Source organism: Elephas maximus, chromosome 7 (assembly GCF_024166365.1).
Source record: "Elephas maximus indicus isolate mEleMax1 chromosome 7, mEleMax1 primary haplotype, whole genome shotgun sequence".
In the NCBI taxonomy this organism is placed as follows: domain Eukaryota; kingdom Metazoa; phylum Chordata; class Mammalia; order Proboscidea; family Elephantidae; genus Elephas; species Elephas maximus.
In genome coordinates, this window is record NC_064825.1 from 20,413,242 (window position 1) to 20,437,901 (window position 24,660).

At 37.2% G+C, this 24,660-nt stretch overlaps 1 protein-coding gene across 1 annotated transcript in view; it reads right to left on the minus strand.

Annotated features, from left to right (window-relative positions):
* The window catches only part of CNTN5 (contactin 5), a 573,072-nt gene that overhangs the window by 66,407 nt on the left and 482,005 nt on the right, over window positions 1–24,660 (minus strand). Inside the window, exons 15-17 of the mRNA XM_049889682.1 lie at window positions 21,206–21,364; window positions 13,672–13,821; window positions 146–216 (exon numbers count right to left, since the gene is read on the minus strand). Coding sequence (XP_049745639.1) covers window positions 146–216; window positions 13,672–13,821; window positions 21,206–21,364 — 380 coding nt within the window. The remainder of the gene's footprint in view (window positions 1–145; window positions 217–13,671; window positions 13,822–21,205; window positions 21,365–24,660) is intronic.

Consider the following 24,660-nt stretch of genomic DNA (forward strand, 5'->3'; position numbering starts at 1 on the left):
TGCTCATCGGAGCGAAGCAGGCTCAGTATGTTTCTTAACCTCATTCAAACAGAAATTACGTGGCCCCTCTGTGTCAGATGCAGACAGTGTGCCTCATTCTCTAAGAATTCAACAAGTTCTGCCTTCCAAGCAAAGGCCTTCTTACCTCCCAGGCGATGACTAACTCGTGCCTTCTTCCACTCCGTCCACTTACGTTGGTGGGTGCTGTCTTTGGAACTAGGGATAGAAATGGGTCAAGGATGAGGAGAATAAATACATACGTTAATTAATTGTCCGTGAATTAAGAACACATCACGACCTTGCTCGGGTTGGGCAAAACCCTAAAATATACAAATCAAAAGTTTGTTTGAAGTTAGATTGATCGCATTAAATGCTAAAACAAATAAATTGATTGTAACAGCTACCTTGCTCTCTAATCTGTGTGTAACAGTTTGATGCGTATTTTTTCATGGCCATAAGCTGCACCCCAAACTAATCCTTTTGTAAATGCCCTATGGTAGCAATTCCTAAATCATAACAACCACTATAGTTATGGACATCTAGTAATGTTTAGTTACATTTTATCCTACAAATTGCTGTTCTCTGCTTTGAGAAGGATGTGACTCTTTTCTGGCATCCCAGAGTTTCTAGAGCCACAGAGAAGTCACAGGTTACTGCTACCATTTTTGCTTCACCAGAATTTGTAGAAAGCTCCAGTTTAAAGAAACCTTAGCAACAGTTCCATGGAGTGGGAATCTACTTAAATGAATAAACATTAAGAAAAAAAAAAAAAAAAACTGTCAAGAATGAATCTCTCTGCAAACTGCAAAATATACAGGCACGCAGTGAAACTTTTTCAAATCAATAACTATTAAAAGAATAAATGTGTCAAAGGAATAAATTTTCCCTTCATTGCACCAAACTACAAAATCTGCAGTTGAAAGGGAACATTTTCAAATGAATAACTGTTAAATGAAGAAAACTATTAAAAGAAATAATTTTCCAGGCTATGAGCCTGCATTAGCAATTTTACACTTCAGCATTGCCTTTATATCCCAGCATATAGTTTTTAAATGATATTGATATACTCATAAACAATAAATTCACTCTAAAATATTACTTACTTGGATGAGAAGTTATTAATTTACTGGTTGATATTCACACATCACGTATTTTATATACTGCAAAAACTGATGCAGGCTTTTTTGTACTATCAGAAAGGAATTTGTTTTTTTTTTTTTTACTTGGGAAAGGATGCAGGAGAGAAAGAAAAGCCTGTAACTGTATAATTGGCCCCAATGAAATAAGTGGCCTTTATTCACCAGTGTCTAAATATCAGTGTCCTTGGGCACCTCTCTTCGTGAACATGAGTTCTTCTCTTGTTTACGCATGTGAAGAAGGATGTATACATCAGTAGCTATCAAACTTTTTTCTCTCACACACATATTAAAGAATATTCCTATTTGAAATTTACTCTCATGGACTTGCTCAGAATTGCACGGATATTGGACACCCCTGTTCTGTTTCATAATACATGGAGCCACCATGAGTCAGAACTGACTCAATGACAATGTTTTTTTTTTTTTGTTTCTCATTGAAGAAATCATATAGAATTCAACTGAGAGAAAATGGTGGTATTAGAAGAATAACCATAAATGTGCCCAAGTTTATACGAATAGAAAATCATTTATTGAGTTTTATTTTTAGTAGTCATAGTTGTTGCTACATATAACAACCTGTGACATACCAATGTGTCCTGCCAACATGTGTGAATACTACTGATATATAGTATTAGTTCTGAATTTGTTTTCTTGTCTAGGTATGTGGAGTCCTGAACATCATGACCATTAATGCAAGGTTTAGTAAATAGTGGAATAAAATTAATTTGTTGATATTATGCCATTATGACTTCTCTTTAATACCGTTTGTTTGAAAATATATATATATTTTGCATAAAATTAATATGACCAAACATCTATTAGGTGTTTCCACTGAGTTAAGAAAAATGAATATTTACTCAAAAAAATGAAAAACTATATATATATTGCTGTTAGCTGCTGTTGAGTCGGCCTCTCATTGCAACCCCATGCATAGGTACAATGGAACAAAGCATTACCCAGTCCTCTGTTATCCCCATGATTGGTTGGAAATTGGACTGTTGTGATCCACAGAGTTTTCACTGGCTGATTTTTGGCAGTAGATCCCCAGGTCTTTCTTTCTAGTTCACGTTAGTCTGGAAGCTCTGCTGAAACCTGTCCAGCATCATAGCAACATGGAAACCTCCACTGACTGATGGGTATTGGCTGAGCATGAGGTACACTGGCCGAGAAATGAACCTGGGTCTCCCACACGGAAGTTAAGAATTCTGCCACTGAACCCCCAATGCCACACACACACACACACACACACACACACACACGTCATCCTTGATAACTAACATTTAAATAACGTTAAAACCCATAGCCACCAGTGTAAAGTACTTTGTCTATTACATTGGAATAGCTAAGCTTAACAACTCTAAATTTAGGACTTAAATTCTTCTCTTTGAAGACAGTTCCCCCAGGATTATGGATTTTTGTGAAAAGCCAAGGTATTGAAGATCCTTTTCCAATTTATCTAAGCCCCAAACATCATCTAGAAAAAGAATGCTCACCATCTCTAGATTAATAGTCTTAACAGTAGATTGTAGACCCTCTAATGAGCATCTTATAAAGCCTGTTTTTAAGAAAATATGGGAAACAGGGACTACAAGAGCTTATCTGTAACTGTTTGAAGTTAAAACATTATTTCTGAAGCTACTGCTAAAGTAGAAGTGTTTGCTCCCCAAACCATTCATGCTTTTATTTAAAAAAAAAAAAAAAAAATTTAGATTTTTCAAAATGCTTTTTTTTGAGTAAAACAGAATTTTTAAAAAGCTGGTAAACAATTGGGTGAAAATCATCACTTGGAGGAAATAAGAAAGCAAAATAAGGCTTTCTATGGTGTGATTCATTTTTATGTGGGTTAAAAAACTAAAAAGCAAACCCATTGCCATTGAGTCAATTCTGACTCATGGAAACCCAATGTTTAACCACATCAAATTACCCAAAAATGACCCAAGTTCTGTAATTTTTGTTTGTTTGTTTGTTTGAAATCAGTGTGTGAGGCTTTCTTACTGCTGCTAACTTCTTTTCAAGAGAAGATAGCTCATATTCCACCTAGTGTGAAGAAACAAGATCCTCCTTTCCTCACCCTACCTCCAATCGTAATGTACTATAAATGATCCAAAAAGGCATTATGGTTCATTGTGTTTTAATAGCGTATATGTATAAGCACTAACCACTCTTAAAACAAAAATGCTTACTAGGTATAATAAAAAAAAGAAAAGTATAATAGGAACTACTAATAGAAAGCTTAAGGCTCTAATAGCTGCAACTCGTGTTTTATTGTCAGGATCACAATGTTTGAACTGGGTACTCTGATTCTAATTGACTTAAATTTCCTAATTACACGCATCTGATCAGTAGAACTCATGTGTACCCATTTCCTTTTCAAGTTGCTGGTACACAGTTATTATCTCTGCATTTATTGTTTTGGAGTCCACTGATTTTAATTATATCCCTTGAAATTTATAAAACCATGTACTCTTGATATGAAGGGATTTGTCTTAATATTTCAGAGCCCTTCTGGTGTAAAAAGCTCTATAATTCTTGTTAGAAACATAAAATATACTCAACATCTACTAGATGTTTCCATCGCGTTCAGAGAAACAAGTATTTATTCAAAAAATGAATACATTGGCAATACAGTTAATGAAGACCTTAATTTAGAATTAAGCACCTAGACCTTTTTCTCTCTCAGTTTGCTACTGATAGATGTCATGAGTTTATTAGCTTAGAGAATCTAGTTTACACGCACGGTTAGCAAGTTAAGCTCTAATTTGTTGGAATTTTTTTCTGAACAATGCACCTCCATCAATAATGTCCACAAGCTCCAGATGCTTAGCTGGTTTAGTGCCTTATCCAGCATGTCAAAATATGGAATGCTGTCTCTTTCAAACTTATACATTGGAAATATTGATGTAAAAACTCAGAGTGACCAAAATATAGTGTACTACCTTAGTTTAAAAGCATGCATGAGTACCAGGGAACTCTTTATAAGTGTCCTTGTTTGAGCAAAGTCATACTATCAACTTGCTTAGATTAGCATTAAATTAAACAAAAGACCGGATGAAGTAATTTATAAAGCTCTTTTTTTTTCTTTTTCCTGAAAAACTTCCAATTTCTATTACGGTAGGTATTTGCATAGCTCATTAAGTAAAACAGCTTTATTATAGGAGCTTAATGCTAGTCCAGTGACTGATTTGGAAATAAAGGTGCAGAAGAATGGAAAAAGGGAAGAGGGTGTTTATACAGTAAATGTGGGAGTTGAGAGGAGAATTTAGAAACCAGTTTTGTCTACCTGAATTGAAGTGTCTAGCACATGAATATTGCAGTTGTCTCATCATCACTTATGCCAGGTACCATTGAGTTGATTCTGACTCTGCTTCATAGTTTTCAATGGCTTACTTTTCAGAAGTAGTTGGTCAGGCCTTTCTTTCAAGGCATCTCTGGGTGGACTCAAACCTCCAGCCTTTCAGTTAGCAACTGAGCCTTTTAACTGTTTGCACTACTCAGGGACTCCGGACCATCATTCAGGTTCAGTTTATCAAAGAGTGAAGTTTAAATAGTTTCAAAAATAAAAAATAACAGTGATGTTTCCTAAAGAGTTCAAATGTTTTTATTCTAGTCACTAGGATAAGATGGTACGCATAAATGTGTTCTTGCTGGAATGAGAAAGATCTGGGCTTGAATCTCAACTCTACTACTGTAACTGGTTGACTGAGAATATATTTTAACCCCTCTGTCCTTCTATTACCTTATAGAGGTAATAATAGTACCTATGTCTCATGTCTGTCTTAAAAGTGATTAATCACAATGCCTGGCCCTACAAACAATAAATAGTACATACTATTATGAGTCGGAATTGACTCGATGGCAGTGGTTTTTTTTTTTTTTTTTTAAACGTACTATTATCTGGTTAGAAGAAGAGGAAGTGGTGAACTCTTCTGTGATAAACACTAAAATTCAGCATGAGTCTATATATGTGATCTTGAAACGGAATATCCTCTTGAAAATTTGGATAATATTGTTTTGATAGTACCATGGGGATTATGCATTCAGTTTTGGTGCAGCTTGTTTTAATATGGAAATGTAGGCAATATATCCTTTATGATTTGCAAAAGAGGTTGCTAGAATATTTTAGGAACTGAAACTTTTTTTTTATTTATGAATCTTTCCATAAATACAATCAAGAACATAAGAGGCAAGTATATACAATGAGTGGTGTTTAACTCAACTCACATTATTTCAACTTTATTTTATGCATGTCCAAAAGGAAGTAGGGGCAGAGGATGAGTAAAATAATCTTTGAATGGCCTTTGTTGATGCATGTGAGAAAAAGAGAAGAAGGAAATAGCAAGAGAAAGCAGGGATCAGGTAGGAGGGAGGAGATAACTTGAGAGGCAACGTTTTTGGAGTAAACTCTGGGTTAGAATTTCCAGCTCTGCCATTAACTTACTATGACAGCTTGTGCAAGTTTTGCAAATTCTCCAATTTGGTTTTCTCATCTGTAAAATGGGAATAAACAATCCTTGCTTTAGAGGATTGTTGTGAGAATTAAATGATATAATAACAGGCAAGTCCTTGGCACAGGACCAGGAATGCGGTTAGTGATTAATGAATGGTGTATGATATTATGGGGATTAGGAAGACAGAAAGTTTAACTTTAGTGTCTCACATTCACTCTTGAGTTGATACCCTCTCTTTGCCCTTTTGTCTTCATGCTATAGTCTTTCACGCTCAAGTCTTCTGCTGCTCTTCCATCACTGTGCTCTTCATCTTTTCTTCTTCTAAATCTCTGTAGCAAAGAGCAGCTAACCCCTTACCGTTGCCATCGAGTCGATTCCGACTCATAGCGACCCTGTGGTGGCGTAGTGGTTAAGTTCTATGGCTGCTAACCAAGAGGTCGGCAGTTCAAATCCGCCAGGTGCTCCTTGGAAACTCTATGGGGCAGTTCTACTCTGTCCTATAGGGTCGCTATGAGTCAGAATCGACTCGACGGCCCTGGGTTTGGTAAAGAGCAGCTACTAGTCAGAAAAGGACGTATCTACCAATTAACAATTACTTTTTTCAGAGAGGCACTGGTTAAAATTATCATCTTTTCTTAAAAAACTGCCTCTGAAACGGAAGACCTATTTCAAAATATATTTTGTAGAAAAGACTTGTCCCCAAAGTCGTTTCACTATTTAAAAATACTGTCTGTTACATGAGCCATACTGCTTTCTTTTATTTCCCTAATAATTAAGATTTGGTTTTAGAGACCTATTACTTGCCATGCTTTTTTGCCTTCTCTTAATCTTACCGAGAGAACCATTTCTTTTACTTAATATACATTAAATTTGCTCATTTGGTTGAAGAAATGTATAATTTCATTTCATAGTTTTTTTTTTTAGATTTTCCCAATTATTTCAGCTGAATGCTTTGTGTTTTCTAGATAAAGTTTTCTTAGAAACATACAGTGAAGACAGTTTTAAGAATCCCACAGTTCTATGCCTTTTTTTCTGCATACACCAAGACCTGACAACTATAAATTTTCTAATTCTCCCAGTAACCAATTTTGCCTAAGTCCTGTTTGGCCAGTCTTCAAAGCCGCATTAAATGCTATTTACTCCACAAAGTCATTCCATGTACCCCCAGAGGAAACTAATCTAGTTCCACTTCATATCCAATAGGATTTTATTGTGTCCTTCCCATAATTTTTAAAAATGAGGTTCTATGTTTTTTTATTGTTGTAAAAATATAGATAACACTTTCTGTAACTTTTGAGCTCAGCCAAATTTCCTAAGGAACTCTCATGAACAAGAAGCTGTGAAGATACAAATGTAAATAAAGCAAGATCTTTTCAGAAGTAGGATGATAATGTATGGCTAAAGAAATTGTAATAGGATGTTAAAGGGTTTTTTTATGGACTTGGAATGAGTCACATGTAACCCCAAATGCTAAAATGAGGTTGAGTAAACAAAATCACAGATTTGCTAAGAAATAATAAAAACCGTTTTATTACCCTTCCCCATCACCCACCTCCAGGTCACATGTATAAGGGTGTGGCACTAGGAGTGATATTTTAGAAAAGCATTCTTAGCCCAGTAGGTGGATATTCTGTGGCATCTCCCTCTACTTCCCACAGCCAATAAAGGAGAAATGGAGGGTATCATTTCCTCCCTCAAGCTAGGTGAGGAGAGGACCAAGACTTGTAGAGAGTGCAAATGCTTACCAGATATGGAGGCTCAGATCTCAGCCCCTGGCTGGATGCTTGCTGTGCCTCAGAAACTTGTAGGATGTCTCAACTCCACATTGTACTACTAGAGCAGAGGTCAAAATTGTTCCTGACAGCATCCTGTATTTTTAGAGTTTGGCAGGATAAGGATGCAAAATAGTTCGTGTAGTCCAAGTGGACACTGTGGAACGTAGATTCGAAAGGTTTCTTGGGACTCTGCCCAACAAGGTTACCTCCTAGGAGGTAAGATAGTCTCAAAAGAATCCAATGAGCATGCAAGAGAAATAGGCAGCATGTGGACAAATGCCATGACGTGGAAGCATTCACAAATGGGCTAGGAAAGATCTTCATCTGATTGTTTACTCGATACTCATATTTTCTGGTTAAGCATCAAATCTCTCAAATATAGAAAGCTTATCTCTCTTTGTGTGGCCAGAAATATGTGCTTGACGTTTTTCATTTCTGAGCCAAAAGTGACTGGTGGGGCAGAATACAAGGTACTAAGCAAATGCAAATAAATTTGAATGTTGAACACATTTATTCAAGCATGGTCTTTTGTTAAATACTCCTTTTGCCTTGTTTATGCTACAAGTACCAAAGACAGTGGCTACATATCAGGTCAATAACAGAATCCACTTATAGATCAGACCTAGCATGGGAAGGCCAGACATAGGGGACAAGGGGTGGATAAGGAAGGTTTGAAAAAGAGGCATGCTTAGTATTGTGCCCTCCACTATGAAAAGTTCCCTTGACTCCCAAGCCGTTCAGGTGGCTGAGTGGCTGTATATGACCACGGTACACAGTCGGCAGCAGAGATTTCTCACCTGGAGGGTGACTTGAAGGACCTAGCTGTAGAGCTTCAAGACAAGAGAACTGCTTGGCTTGTTACTATATCAACAATCTTGTTTAACCTGAAAAAGTTTCCTAAGTATGAAAAGACCCACTTATATGATTACTATTGTTTAAATTTTCATTGATTAAGGCAATAAATTATCTACATTAACGAGAGTAATAATAATAAAAATAATAATAAAGCTGCTAATATTGAGCATGTACCATGTGCCAGGCACTATGCTAAGCTTCTTATGGCTTGTTTTATTTAATACAACAATTCCAAGGAGTATGTTGTGATATTATCTCCATTTTATAAGTGAAAAAACAGAGCCGTAGTCAATGTATGTAGCTTGCCTATGTTAGTAGTGCTAGTAAGTGGCAGAGTAGAAGAACATTAATCCAGATCTGCCAAACTCCAAAAGTGACTCTTCATTACAGGTAGAACTTCCTTTCTTAAACACACACACACACACACGTATGCATACATGTACACATATGTGTGTGTGTTGTACGTGTATGCGTATATATATGTGTGTATATATTGTATTAATTTCTTATTATTACCAAAGTTCTGGGTATAAATCTCAGTATTTGCACATTCTTCATTTCTTTATTATACCAAGAGCTTTGGTAATAATATGAAATTTATACTATAAAGAAGATCAAATTTGTTAAAACGACAAGTTCATAGTTAACTCTACCTTCTTTGTTTTTTATTTATCATACAATAATAAATATAAATATGGGCCTTATAGAATTTTGGAGTTCTATTATAAAAGAGAATTGCTGTTGCTGTGTTCTTTTTTTAAATATATTTTTCCATTTCTATTCATTTCCTAAAGTGTGATTTTTTCTTTTGAGTGTCATCACTTTGAACGATGGATTAAAGCATTTACATTACCTCATCCCAAATTTATATACTGATTTAATGATAGTAACTTGTTTCAAGATTAAGCACAGGGTTATCTCTCCATCCATCCATCCGTCCGTCCGTCTGTCCTTCCATCTGGCCATCCTTCCATCCATCCGTCCGTCCATCCGTCCATCCATCTATCATCTAACTAAAACTTGTAAGAAAATTGTACAACAAATAAATACAAATGTGAATTAAAGTAAAAAGTATATATGCATTACTATATGGACATCCTAATAATAAGAAATTGGATTGGATTTATTTATCTTGCCTTTTTTTTTTTTTTTAGTGACTACCAAGGGTGTTTTGATGAATGGAAAATTCAAAATATACCATAGAAGAATCTTTCAATGAAAACAAAAATTAAGTCTTTTTAAGCTAGAAATAGAAAGACCATATGATCCAGCAATCCCACTCCTAGGAATATATCTTAGAGAAATAAGTTGTCGCATGAATAGACGTATGCATACCCATGTTCATTGCTTTGCTAGTCACAATAGCAAAAAGATGGAAACAACCTAAGTGCCCATCAACAGGTTAATGGATAAACAAACTATGGTACATACACAGAATGAAATACTACGCAACAATAAAGAATAATGATGAATCTGGGAAACATCTCACGACATGAATTAATCTGGAGGGCATTATGCTGAGTGAAATAAGTCAATCACAAAAGGACAAATACTGTATGAGACCACTATTATAAAAACACGTGAAAATGTTTCCACAAAGAAAGAAACAATCTTAATGGTTATAAGGCAAGGGAGGGGTGGGGAAGGAAAAACACTAACTAGATAGTAGGTAAGTGGTAATGTTGGTGAATGAGAAGACAGTACACAATACTGGGAACGTCAGTGCCACTTGACCAGGGCAAAGTCATAGAAGCTTCACAGACACATCCAAACTCCCTGAGGGACGGAGCTACTGGGCTGAGGGCTGGGGACCATGGTCTCGGGGGACATCTAGCTGAAGGGCACAACATAGTCTATAAAGGAAATGTTCTACATCCTATTTTGGTGAGTAGCATTGGAGGTCTTAAAAGCTTGTGAGTGACCATCTAAGATACTCCACTGGTCCCACCCCATCTGCAGCAAGGGAGAATGAAAAAAACCAAAGACACAAGGGAAAGACTAGTCCAAACCACTAATGGACTACAACTACCCCAACCTCCAGCAGACTGAGCCCAGAACCACTAGAGGGCGCTCAGTTACTGCCACGGACTGCTCTGACAGGGATCACAATAGAATGTCCCAGACTGGGTGGGAGAAAAATGTAGAGCAAAATTCAAATTCACACACGCACATACACGCAAGAGACTAGACTTGCTGGTCTGACAGAGACTGGAGCAACCCTGAGAGTATGGCCCCAGACACCCTTTTAACTCAATACTGAAGTCACTCCCGAGATTCATCATGCAGCCAAAGATTAGACAAGTCTATAGGGCAAGCAATAACACATGTGAGGAACGTGCTTCATAGTTCAGTCATGTATAGGAGGCTAATTGGGCACACCAGCTCAAAAGCAAAGACAGAAAGACAGGAAGGAACAGGAAAACTGGACGAATGGGGAGAGTGCTGTCACATCTCAGGGTGGGCAACCAATGTCATAAAACAATTTGTGTATGAACTGTTTAATGAGAAACTAATTTTCTCTGTAAACTTTCATGTAAAGCACAATAAAAAAAATCATATGAGAAAACTAAAAAAAAAAAAAAAAATTAACTTTCTTTTTTTGGTGCATGGGAGTCATAAGAGAGAAGAAGAAACAAGTCTGTCTTGGAAGAAGTACAGCCAGGGTGCTCCTTGGAGTGGAGGATGGTGAGACTTTGTCTCAAGTACTTGGACATGTAATCAGGAGGCATTAGTCCCTGGAGAATGACATCATGCTTGGTAAGGTCAGCAAAAAAGAGGAAGACTCTCAACGAGTTGAATTGACACAGTGGCTGCAACAATAGGCTCAAACATAGCAATGATTGTGAGGGTGACACAGGACCAGACAGCGTTTTGGTCTATTGTACATAGGGTCACTACAAGTTGGAAGTGACTCGACCGCACCTAACAGCAAAACCACGGAAAAGGAAAAACTCTAAAGTAGAACTGCTTTACTAAATCTGCTTTGGTATTCGGAATAGTACAGTAAATAAGAGAACCGTAAAGGGACATAAAATTTTCAACTCAATATCCAGAGTGTGAGACCTTTCCTCTCTCAGGCAGCTCTGTCAATTTTCAAAGTTTAGCTGGTCCATTAGTATGTGATCATCTTTTAAAATATAGGACACGTACTTACTAGTAGCAGAGTGCATCACTTGGGAGGACGTCTCAGGATATTGGTGTCCTTTTTAATCTGTGCTGCCTGACAAAACAGGCACAAAACTCAACACTTGGTTCAACACCATCAGTAGCTCTAGTTATGTGGCACCAGAGCACAGGCAGTGTTAAGGAGACAGTACAAGCCTTCCTCAACTCACTTCCAGTGGCGAGTATTTCATGCATTTTTCACACTATTTCTCTTCTCTTCTGTAACATTTTAATGGACTAAAGTGTGCCATGTATATAGAACTCATGATAAAATGGAGAGACGAGCACTCTACGATTGAGGTAGCTGCAGAAGTAGACAAGGGAGAAGTCTTTTAAAATATATCATCTGCATCCATTTTAGGTGGAAAAGTAAAAGTGTTTTTGCTAAAATGTTTTTTAATAGCCTGAGAAGATTTATGCTACAAACAGCCTAAAATTATTTTCAATCTAAATGGATTAAGTACATGTTCTGTATTTTTAGAAATGAATATTTATAGAGAGACTCTGAATTAGGCAGTAATCTTTGCCTTTGTTTAAACACAATTAACAATATGCAAAGTAAGGTAGCACTTTTTAGAAAATATGTGAGCATAACTACTACTATTGGCAGAGATTTCAATACTGCACAGTGAGCACATAAAGTGAGGAACAACTCACCTGCTATGCTCTTAATTAATGAACACCTGTACACAATGAAAGCATGGCTGATTTTATGGATGCGTGAAAATCCAACCAGGCAATTAACGTTCAATTTGAAATTCACACAATTGAAAAAGTAGCAGAGAAAAAAACTTGTCATAGGCAAACCATGAAAGCAGAAAAGCTGGGCTTTCTGTGGATGAATCTTTTCCAACAGATTTAGGCTATTTTTGTTCTCTTGGCTGCTTACTTTTTGTAAGGAAAGAATCAGAACATCGTTTGCATGGTTATTTGTACTTAATGCACTAAATTGACCATTTGGGGATTCATTCTTTTCTTTCTTCTTCTTCTTCTTTTATTTTTTTTAAGGCCAGCTGTAGTATACTTTTAAGAAAGGCTCAACTCTTGTGACAGATTATTTTAATTATTATAAACTCTGTTAGAAGTAAAAAAAAAAAAAAAATCCACATTTTTGGTCTAACTCTATAATACACTATAGGTATAACTATAAATGCAATTTATGTAATTATAAACTAAGAATGGACACAGTTAATTCTTAGTCTTCTATGTACATGTGTCTCTGACCTAGGAACTCATGTGGAATGTTCCCTTTTAGTCTTTCAACAAAATATTTTGAGCACAAGATACAGACACTGTTTTAGGTTCCAAAGGTAGAGCAACAACAACAAATCAATAAAACAAGATCCCCATTCTCAGCACACTTATGTTCTAATCATTATTGAGGTTCATATGTTATCATAGAGCATAAAGACACTAATTTTTTTTTTTTATAGATGGTATCTATCCCTCCTCCACTTCTCAGTTGTTTTCAGATTGTTCTCACCAACTTTATTGAGGTTTATGATCTCCTAAATAAATGCATTACTAGGTTACTTTCTTAATATACAAGTTTTATAGGGATATAAGAAAAGGTAAATCTCAAAAACACTTTGTCCAAAGTAATCAAAGATCTACTCCAAAAAATTCTTTCTCCTGCTTCTTCCACAAGATAGGCAAGATAGTTTAAGATTTATTTTTAAATAAAGCTCTTAATTCTCCTTATGTGTCACCGAAAACATTTTATCAAAGGTACTTCATACTTCATACTCTAGAAAGATGCTTGGTTTTCAAAGTCAGGAAGCAAATGAGTATTTATTTTACACATAGACTTAAAGAACGAAGTAGGTTAAGGCAGGACTATGTTTGTCTTTGCAAAGTGGGATTTGTACTAGGTGAGCGGTGAAGGCAACACAAAAAAGTTTTAAAGAAAGTATGCTATAATTAAAAGTACGTGTTATCACTGGAGATAAAGAAGGTAATCCAAAATATTCTGAATTTGATGGAAATGCTTTATTGACTGAGCATATAACTAGAAAAAGAAATTAACTGCTTCAATTTCATGATAAGTTGAAGATGGATGCAAGGGCTGAAAGAAAGCAAACTTTTAGAAGCCTGTGTTTAGGGAAACAAAGAGAATGGTCTGAAATATAACAAAATAAAGTGTTCATTTTTAGGAAATAGTTTTATGATGTTAAGGTAAATGAATCAGGAAAAAATTATACCAAGGCAAGCAATAATGATTATTTCAAGTTGCTTTTAAACAGATGAGAGACATACTAAATTCAGAATACTGACTCTCCAGTTTCTTACCTGCTTCATTTGTGCGGATTATTCGAGATGGAGTGCTTGGATCTCCAGTCCCAATTGGATTGGTGGCCACCACTCTAAATTCATATTCCACCCAGGGATTCAGTTCCACTGCCATGGCTGACTCCATGTCCCCTGTTATGACTTCTGGGACTATAGAGAGGAAGGAGAGTTCATGTCATTTGGAGGGCTGGAGAACTGCTCCAAATGGCAATTAAGGATATCACAACTGACTGAGTCAACAGACGGATGCATAATTCCTTATGACATGTAGACATGACCTCACCTCCAGTTTCATTAAAACCAGTAGCCCTTGAGTCCAACTCATGGTGTTACTATGTCTGTCAGAGTAGAAATGAGTTCCACAGGATTTTCAACGGCTGATTTTTCAGAAACAGATAGTCAAGCCTTTCTTCCAAGTCCCCTCTGGGTGGATTCTAAATTCCAAACTTTCAGTTAGGAGCCAAGCTCATTAACCATTTGTACCACCCAGGGACTCCTCAGTCGCATTAGGAAGTAAACACTAGCATATGTCAAAGTTTATTTGAGTTAATTAGAATTCTTTCATCTTAGCCTTACACATAAATTGCCATTATCTACACTAGAAATAATTTTGTCAACTCCTCAGCCCCAAAGGAGAGGTCAAGTAGTGCTACAGTTTAAGCAAATAGCTTTTCTTCACTCTCTTGGGGAACTTCTTGAGTATGTTTTCTTTAAATTCTGGAAAACATGTTTAGCCACTTGACAGTTCCAAACACAGATTAAGAATATACCTCTATAATTTAAAAACTCCAGTTTGTGGGATTTAAGTGGAACTCTGAACTCTCCTTGGAGTCACTTCTGTATTATATTTAGGTTTTAGTAAAACACCAAATGGTATGTCAAATACCATGTAATAAAGTATTATTTTACATAGTATATATCCTCTACTTGGGTTTGCTTCTCATGTTTACTCAACTCTGCTGTCTAGGAAATATTTCTGGAAAAGCATTTGTTACAGGAATCAAATGGGGGAAATTGGAAAGACTTCACCTTGGTATGATTTCTATCAGTCCTGGATTTCTGTTTAACCATGTGCGGGAGGGGAGTTCTTGATTTGATGACTCTTAACAGAGTTTTAAGGAGCCCTGGTGATGCAATGGTTAAGTGCCGGGCTGCCAACCAAAAGGTTGGCCATTCAAACTCACCAGCTACTCCGCAGGCAAAAAGACCTGGTGATCTGCCCCCTTAAAGATTGTTGTTAGGTTCTGTCTAGTCGATTCCAACTCATACTGGCCCTGGGTATAACAGAATGAAACACTGCCTGGTCCTGCCCCATCCTCACATTCATGTTGTGTTTGAGCCTATTTTTGCAGCCACTGTGTCATTTCACCTTGTTGAAGGTCTTCCTCTTTTTTGTTGACCTTCTACTTCACTAAGCATTATGTTCTTCTCCAGGGATTGTTCCCTCCTGATGGCATGTCCAAAGTACGTGAGATGAAGCCTCATTACCCTCACTTCACTTCTAAGGAACATTCTGGCTGTATGACAAACTGACAGATGAGTGGTGGCCCATAAAGATTATAGCCTAGGAAACTCTATGGGGCAGTTCTACTCTCTCATATAGGGTCACTATGAGTCAGAATTGACTTGATGGCACACATCAATAGTATAGTTTTGGAAATCCCTAAGTGGTGCAAATAGTTAACATGCTAGGCTGCTAACAAAAAGGTTGGAGGTTTGGGTCCACCCAAAGGTGCCTCGAAAGGACGGTTTGGTGATTGACTTCCAAAAAATCAGCCATCGAATGAAAACACCATGGAGCACAGTTCTACTCTGACACACATGGTGTCAATATGAGTTGGAGCAGACTCGACAACAATGGGTAGTACGGTTTTATTATGACAGGGTGGAATTAAATGCTTTTAGGTTTTCCCATGAAAATCTGTCCTGAAATATATCAAGAGGTGGTTACCAAATTATCAGTTTTGTGATGGGTAAATGATGAGTGAGTAGGCAGGTTGGGGTCCCTGACAAATCCTTCAACACTGCAGAGTTGATTTTCTTAAGAACTGAAATGAAGACCTCGAAAGAAGTCTGTTCCCTCTTGCTACACTGGAAACTGAGCAATATCTCAGGAGCCTAAAAGGTAGGGGAGAAAAGGCCACAATTCAGTCCATGGCTTGTGAAATGCTGAACTATGCCTTATCAAACACAAAGGTGGGAGAAGGGGTCAAGATGCAGCCACACTCAGCCCTCCTTAACCCCCAACATACACTGCTTCACCAAGACTTGCCTTGGGTCCACCAGGACTTATCTCACTGTTTCATCTACTTCTGTTTATGTCAGTCATCTCAAGCAACTCCAGAGATCTGAAGGCTTAGCTACAAAAAAGTGCCTATGACAGTTTTAGTTTTAAGTTGCTGAATGATCTCTCACAGCTGGTGTTTGAAACTGCGATGGCGAATAGCAACTGCTCACTGACACCTCCCCTCAAGTGGTGCCCAGGGCTCATGGCATACCTGCCATACCCTAGATATACCTCTACCTTGTATTCCCTCACTCCTTTTGTTCTAATCTACAGAGAATTCTGCACAGTTCCTTTTCTTCTTTAGCTCTTATCCCTCCTGGGTTCATGAAATCCTTCCATTGTGACCTTCGATTTTCATGACTTATTATTAGCAGAATTCCCTATATACTCAATATCTTTTCTGAACATTACTGCATCATTTTACTCTAATAGAAAGCTGAACCACCCTCTGAATTTCCCTTGTGGCCCTTTCAAGTTGTAGCTCTTTTCCTCATGCAGCTGTCAATAATGGATATTTTCCATCAGCATACATGCATGCAGGCATTTTTTCTTCTTTCACCAAAACTAAATAAAACTCTCTTAATCTTGCCTCTCCTAGGCTACACCCAATTTCTCTCTTTACGTTTATAGCAAAACTTCTCAAGAGTTGTTTTTGTAATGACTTCCTGTCACCAATTATTTCCCTTCCATTCTCCCTTGAACCAACTCCAGTCAAGCTCTTATCTCAAGCATTTCTCTGCAACAACTTCTGTCAAGATTACCAATGGCCTCTGGGTTACTAAAACTTATGGTCAAGTCTCCATTCCTCACCTTACTTCACCTATCACACTTTGACCCAGTTGATCATTCTCTTCTCTTTCAACGCTTTTTAAAACTTATGTTTCTATCCTACCCGACTATGCCTTATCAGTCTCCATTGCTAGTTTTCTTCATGTCCCAGTTCTACTAAGTCTTTCTCATTTCCTTACTCCATAATGTTACTATCCAGTCTTGTGATTAGAAATATCATCAATAGGCTGATAACTTCTATATTTTCTGTCATAAACCTCTTCCCTGAATTCTAGACACGTATGGTTAATAGACATTAGACATTTCTATATGAATAGGGTTCTCAACCTTAAACTTCCCAACTTCTAAAATCTACTTCTCCTGCAGTATTCTCTATTCAGTGAATGAAAATTCCATTTTTACAGTTGTTGCAGCCAAAATTCATGGGGTCGTCTTGGACTCCTTTCTCTCCCGGCCCAATCTAATCCATAAGCAAATTATGACATCTCTGACTTCAAAATATGTTGATTTTTCCACTTTGCTTTGCAGTAAAACTCCTTAAAGGATTGTCTGTATTAACTTTTCTCTCACTCTCTCTTGAATACAATCTCGTTAGACTTTGGTTCCCACTATTCAGTTGACTAGCTCTGCTCTTGCCAGTGTCACCAGTGACCTTCATGTTGCTAAAACTAATGACCAACCCTCATTTTACTTAACATGTCAGCGGCATTTACTCTCTCTTCTTTAATGAACTTTATTCTTTCATTTTCCAGGATATCACATCCAGGCTGGCTCCTCTTCTCCACAATTTCTTAATATTGGGATGCTCCAGGGCCTAATTTTTCATATTCTTCTCTATTTTACATTTACTTTACTGGACGTGACATGTAACCTCATGGATCAAAATATAACATAGGCCAATAATATCCTAAATTATATCTTTATCTTAAACTTCTAAACTCCAGACTCATAGCCAATTGCCTAGTTGACATTCCCATTTGGATATCCAATAAATACATCCAATTTAATATGTCCCAAACTGAACTCCTGATTTCACCCCCACTCTAATCTGCTTTACGCATACAGACTTCTCTGTGTCAGTTGACAGCAACTCTATCCTTTGTGTTGGTCAGGTAAAAAATATTGGAGTCATTCTTGAATCTTTTTTTTTCTCTTACATTCTTCATATTTAATCTGTCAGAAATTCCTGTGGACTCGACTTTCTGAATATATTCAGACTCTGGATTTTTTTTTTTATCCCTTCAGCTTCTATCTGAGGCACCATCATCTTTCAGCTGCAATTGCTTCTAACTAGTTTATGTGATTCTCCACTTGCCACTTCCATAGTCTATTTTCAATACAGCTTGAATGAGTGTGTTAAAGATAAAACTGGTAGCATCAATCCTCCAATGTCTCTCCATTTCTCCGAGGGTGAAAGCTCAATCCCTACCTGACTTAGTCCTGCCAATGTCTCTGTGACCTCATTTTCTACCATTCTTCCTAAAGTCTGCTCCTCCCTCATTGCTCTGACATCTAATGCTTCTAATGCCTTTGCCCTGGTTGCTCCTTCTACCTGGAATACTTCCCCTACGTATTGACATACCTAAGTCCATATCTCCTTCAAGAGTTCAAATACACCTATGAGGCTTACCCTGACTAACCAGTTGTCGCTAAGTCAATTCTGATTATGGTGACCCCATACGTTTAAGAGTAGAACTCTGCTTCATAGGGTTTTCAATGATTCTGACTTTTTGGAAGTAGATTGCTAGGACTTTTTTCTGAGTGGTCCCTGGATGGATTCAAACTACCAAACTTTCAGTTAGTAGCCAAGGGCTTAATTATTTGTATCACCCAGCGACTCCTTTAAAAATTATAAACTGCCCCTACCACAGTAATTCTGATCCCCCTACCACACTGTTTTTTTTTTTTTTTAAATAGAACTCATTGACTTCTAAGACACTATATAATTTACTTGCTATTATTTTCTCTGTTTATTGTTTGTTCCCATCTGTGAGAATATAATCCCACAAGGGCAGGGATTTTTTTTGTTGTTGTTCACTGATGTATCTCAAGTGCCCGGAACACTAACTGGAAGGTGCTTGAAAAATGTTCGCTGAATAAATGAAAAAAAAAAAAAAAAGGGAGTTCAAATTACAAGGTGTGATCAAAACTGGCAAAATTTATTTCTGTTTGAATCTTGATATAATTATTTCAGGCTTCATGTTAAAAAACATATATGTATAGATTCAAACTGCCAACCCTTTGGTTATCAGCCGTAGCACTTAACCACTACACCACCAGGGTTTCTCTCTCTCTCTCTATACATACACAACATAAAATATCTTTACTCCCAAGGCTACATATATTTATATCCTCTTGGCTATAAGTATAGGTTATAAAGACTCTCTTCCTCGCCCCTGTAAAATCTGACTCAGATCCGCTGACTGTGAATGAGAATAATTTATTCATCTTGAACCAAGTATGAGAACAACCATAGCAAGTAATATTTTCTCTTGTAGACTATTTTTCTAGTCAAATAAATTACTTTTGATTTGTAAACCTAACTCTCTTCTACTTAGTGATACCAAATCACCTATAACGATAGAATTGATTGGTCATTGCTTACTTAACTCATGTTTCTTAAATACTCTTCTATTAGTGGATATGTCTTCTAACAGTGGATATGTTTCCCACTGATTGATTGGTTGATTAAACTCATGAAATAGGCAAACTTATTTAGATTAGCATTCTATTAATGAAATGAAGATGAGTCCATTTCCTAGCTGCAGAGCAAAGGGCTTGGGCTGTCACACTAAGGATAAGATGGGGCACTGAGCGGAAATCATTAGAATTCTGGAGTAAACCTGCTTATGTGGTTTGAATTGTGTCCTTTCCTAAATTTGCTACTGCATCCAGAGAGTTTCTCCTCCCCTCAATTTCTGGGGTGAAAAGATGTATCATGGGCAATAATAGAGCCATGATGACAGCAATACCCACAATTATACATATTACAAAATAAATATGTATATATGTGTAGTACACAATAATCATCACCAAACAGAGGTCTATAAATTAATGCAGTCAAGTTAAATACTGAGAAAAATCGGAAATATATTCTACATGTAGATGCATGTATTTCCTCTCCCCAAGGTTGTAAACTTTTAAACAAAAAGAGATTTCTGTTCAAGTTTCATTTACTCAATGGACCACTCCACTCCTATAACATTCTGATTAATTGAGTTTTCTGGTTACTGCACTCAAATATTTTGATTTTATATTTCATTTCTAAACAGGTAAATCAGTTACATATTGAGATGGGAAAAAAAAGCATAAATCTCTACTTGGTCTGGACAACTGCTTCTGAAAATTTCATTTTATAAACTTATTATATACTTTTTAAATACCAACATGTTAAATCAGTATTTAACAACTATCAAGTGAGTGTAATTTCACATATTCTTGCAGGACAGCTACTTTTGGAAAGATAGTGGAAGTTTAGTTATAACGTTAAAAAAAACCTTGGGGAAGAAAATAATTTATAAAGTAATCCAATTATAATGCAAACTTCTTAAAGGCAGGTATTAAAATGCTGCGTTGTTTTAAGTAACATGATTTCATGTTAGATTTTCTTTTTATAAGTAAAGAGATGTGTGGCTATACAGTAGTAGCATGAAGGAGTCTCTCTGAGCTGATGAAACAGTTTGCATTCCTGATTGTGCACATGGTTACCTGAATCAATGAGGTGAAATTTCATAGAATTATACACCAAAGCCAAAGCAAAACATTGCATATAAAAACTGGTGAAATCCAAATAATGTCTGTGGTTTATTTAATAATATTGTGCCAATATTAGTTTCCTGCTTTGGTAATTATATTATGGTTAGGTAAGATGCTCTTATGTGGAGAAGCTTGAGGATGGGTTCACTGGAACAGTCTGTAGTGTTGTTGCAGCATCCATGGAGTCCCTGGGTGCTGGAAATAATTAACATGCTCAGCTGATAACTGAAAAGTTATAGGTGAAGTCCATCCAGAGATGCTTCAGAAGAAAGGTCTGGCAATCTGCTTCTGAAAAAATCAGCCATGAAAACTCTGTAGAACACAGTTCTACTCTGACACACACACAGTCGCCATGAGTTGGACTTGACTCCACGGCAACCGGTTAGTTTGTTAGATGTGAGCCTAAAGTTATTTCAAACAAACAAACAAACAAACAAACAAACAAACAAACAAACAAACAAACAAACAAACAAACAAACAAACATTCACCATGTGGCCTGTTCTTGGGAACTGAAAAGCAAGGAAAGCAGGTTAGCTTTCTCTTCTTTGGTTTATAAAAAGAATCAAACAGTAGAGAATATTGTAATGAATAAAAAAGAATTTCCAGAATCCAAATGAGATTCTTTTGAGACTGTCAGCAAATACAGCTCATGAGATAGGAAGCTGCTTTGGCTGTGTTTGATGTTGCCTAAGGCCTCTTACCTGTTTTTACTGTTTGCCAGCCCAGGGAGAAGGGGCTGCGAGCCTGCAGGTTGTAGGAGGAGACTGGGCTGTGGTTGTCGGCTGCTGGACCCCAGGACAGTGTCGCTGTGCTTTCGGTGATTTCCTCAACGATCACTATCCCAGGTGGGCCGGGGGGACCTGTAGGCAAAAGACAATGGATAAAGTTAAGTAAAAGCCATTATAAGGAGCCATGAGACATTGTATTTCCAATAAAGCTTCAACCAAACTACATAATCATTGTAATGAAATACATATTTAGTAATTAAAATTGACAGCCAAAAGTCTTTGAATGCAAATGGGTTTCCACGATTTCTAGGGATAAATTAATTACAGATTTGATTTTTTTCCTAACAATTTGTGCTTAGCAATAACAATCAATTAATATCATATTTTACAGGAAAAGAAAACTAATTAGAGGAAAATAAGAGGATATGAATGTCGATATCAACTCTAGCCCTTAAATCAATCAGAGCATATAAAGGCAGCAACAGAAGGTGATAGGCAACATTATTAGAACTAAAAGGATCCCATCCTTACTAAAAAGCTATAGGTAAAAAAAATATGGGGCTAATTTTCATGTTCAGAGAATCTGCAATATATATGCTATCGAGTAGCTTAGGCTCTAACAGGGGAGATGTGAAAGGCTCTGAAATAATGATAGTGCTGACCAGTGAAGGACATATACCAGCAGTGAGTCAAGCGTAAAGTTCCATGAGGGGTTCAAAGGAAGTTGTGATTAAATTCTTTTTTTTTTTTTCTGGTGGTGGTAGGAGGGTAGTGGCTCAGAGAAGTTTGTTTTTCTTTTGATCATGAAAGGCCTGTATAGTATAGAATAATGATGATCAATCTATGATGTATGTGGACTGCCAGCTTCAAGAAACAATCATAATCTGATCTGAGGGGAAATATACCTTTGTGTTAGTATTCCTAAAATAGTAATTTCAAATAACATTTTTAAAATAAGCACAGCTGTTTACCTTTTAGCGGTGAAAAAGAAATGCCAGTTTTGTTATTGAAATTCTTTTATTCACATTGCAAGAATGCTTTCATTTCGAATGAAAAAAAAAATTCTACCCATAAGTATTTTAGCTTTTACTTTCTAAACTGTCGTTCTGTAGCAAGTTGTTTTTTGGATTTGGTCATTAGGGAGTCTGAGCAGTAAAGGCTGAACTAGGCCAAAAGGAGCTAAGAGATGGTTGGGTGCTGAAGAGATGGGGGAAATTAGTGAAAAACACTTGATAATTTCAACAAGGAAGGGACCGTGAGATAAAGAGTTTAAAAGTCTTGCAGGGGCAAATGACATTATTAAAAAATGAGAGATGAGCATTTTTGTCAAGGCTGAGAGGAGCCAGTGGGAGACGGAAGAGACCAAAGACTTAGAAGAGAGGGAGCATTCTATCAGGAAGGTGATAGAAGTCTGAGATTGTGGACAGGAGTATAGAGGAAAGACACGGGAAGAAGTAACAACAGTCTTTCCTCTAAGAGAGACAAATGAAGGAAGAAACAATGACTAGAGACACAGGAAGCTTTTACACTGAAAGGAGGGAAGCTGAGAGAGCTCATTTTGGAAGGTACTCATTTTCTCACTAAAGAAGTAAATAAAAGTGATTATAAAAACCGAGGGCAACTGAGCGAGAATGGGATTAGGGGCTGGAGGAGAATGGGCACATGATGAAAGAGGAAAGATGTGCAGAGTGATATAAAAAGGTTTTGGAACAGTACTGGTGCTCAAGTTTGGTTGGATAGCATCATTTTGTGGAACTGATCAGTTTAGGGAAGTTAGAAAAGCCACGACTAGGGCCAGAGAAAGTAGTTGGTAGAGTCCATTAAGGTTTAAAGAAACAAAGACAAACAAACAAACAAAAAACCAATTGCCGTTGATTTGATTCTGACTCATAGTGACCCTGTAGGACAGAGTAGAACTATCCCATAGGATTTCCAAAGACTACCTGGTGGGTTCAAACTGCCAACCTTTTGGTTAGCAGCCAAAACCACTACATTACCAGGGTTTCCAATTAGGGTTTAGGAGTTTCTAAATTTGGAATTGTTTATCATCAAAGATGCCAATGGTATGCGTGACCGTACAGTCAAGGTGGAGCAGAGGATTAAATGAAGTCAGAATGGTTTGACAGACTAGAATAAAAGAAATGAGTCGAGGAAATTGGGTTATCATGAGGGAAAGCTATAAGGATAGGAATTTGTGTAGTGAGGGAACTTTCACAGAATTTATGATTTTAAAGGTAGAGTAATTCTGAGTGAGAATTTGGTTTGTGTATATCTGGAGTGAAGTGGATAATTAGGGTTGACAAGGTCTAGGATTTTTATGGAAGAGTATGTTTGGTGGGTCACTAATATCAATGCTCGAGTCATTAAAATAGTGGCTAAGGATAAGGTGAAGGAGCCCTGGTGGTTCAGTGGTTAAGCACTCCAAACCCACCAACCCCTTTATGGGAGAAAGATGTGGCAATCCACTTCTGTGAAGATTGCAGTCTTGGAGACCCAATGGGGGAAGTTTTACTCCATGCTGCAGGGTTGCTATGAGTCGTAATCGACTTGATGGCACACAACAACAAGAATGAAGTGAGAAAAATCAGTGAGATACAGGTGCTGAAGTAGATGTCTAACAGAACTGTGAGGACAGAGATGTGGCGGAGCCTCTATAATAATAACATAATAATTATAAGAATATTAATTATAATAATACTATTAATAGCTATCATACCCTCACTATACTGTATCAAGACACTGCATTAAGCATTTTAAAAATATTAACTTGTTCATTTATTTCTATGTCACTTCTGAGGTGAAGTCATAAGAAGACTTGCAGCTTTGTCCCAGGTATCCTGAAATGCTTTCTACAGGAAAAGCCAGCTGCCAGGTAGAAGACCAATTACACTGAAACTACCATGCTGTGAGGAAGCCCAAGCTAACCATGTGGAGAGGCCCAGGGAAAGAGAGATTACCTGCTCAGCATACAGACTGAATAGGAATGGTGAAAGGATACAACCTTGATGCGTACCTTTCTCGACTTTAAACCACACAGTATCCATTTCTTCTGTTTGAACAACTGCCTCTTGATCTACGTACAGGTTCCTCATGAGCACAATTAAGTGTTCCGGAATTCCCATTCTTCGCAACATGATCCATAATTCGTTATGATCCACACAGTCAAATGCTTTTGCATAGTCAATTAAACACAGGTAAACATCTTTCTGGTATTCTCTGCTTTCAGCCAGGATCCATCTGACATCAGTAATGATATCCCTGGTTCCATGCCCTCTTCTGAATCTGGCCTGAATTGTACCCTTTCACCATACCTATTCAATTTGTATGCTGAGCAAATAATCTGAGAAGCTGGACTCTGTGAAGAAGAATGGGGCATTAGGATAGGAGGAAGACTTATTAACAACCTTCATTATGCAGATGACACAACC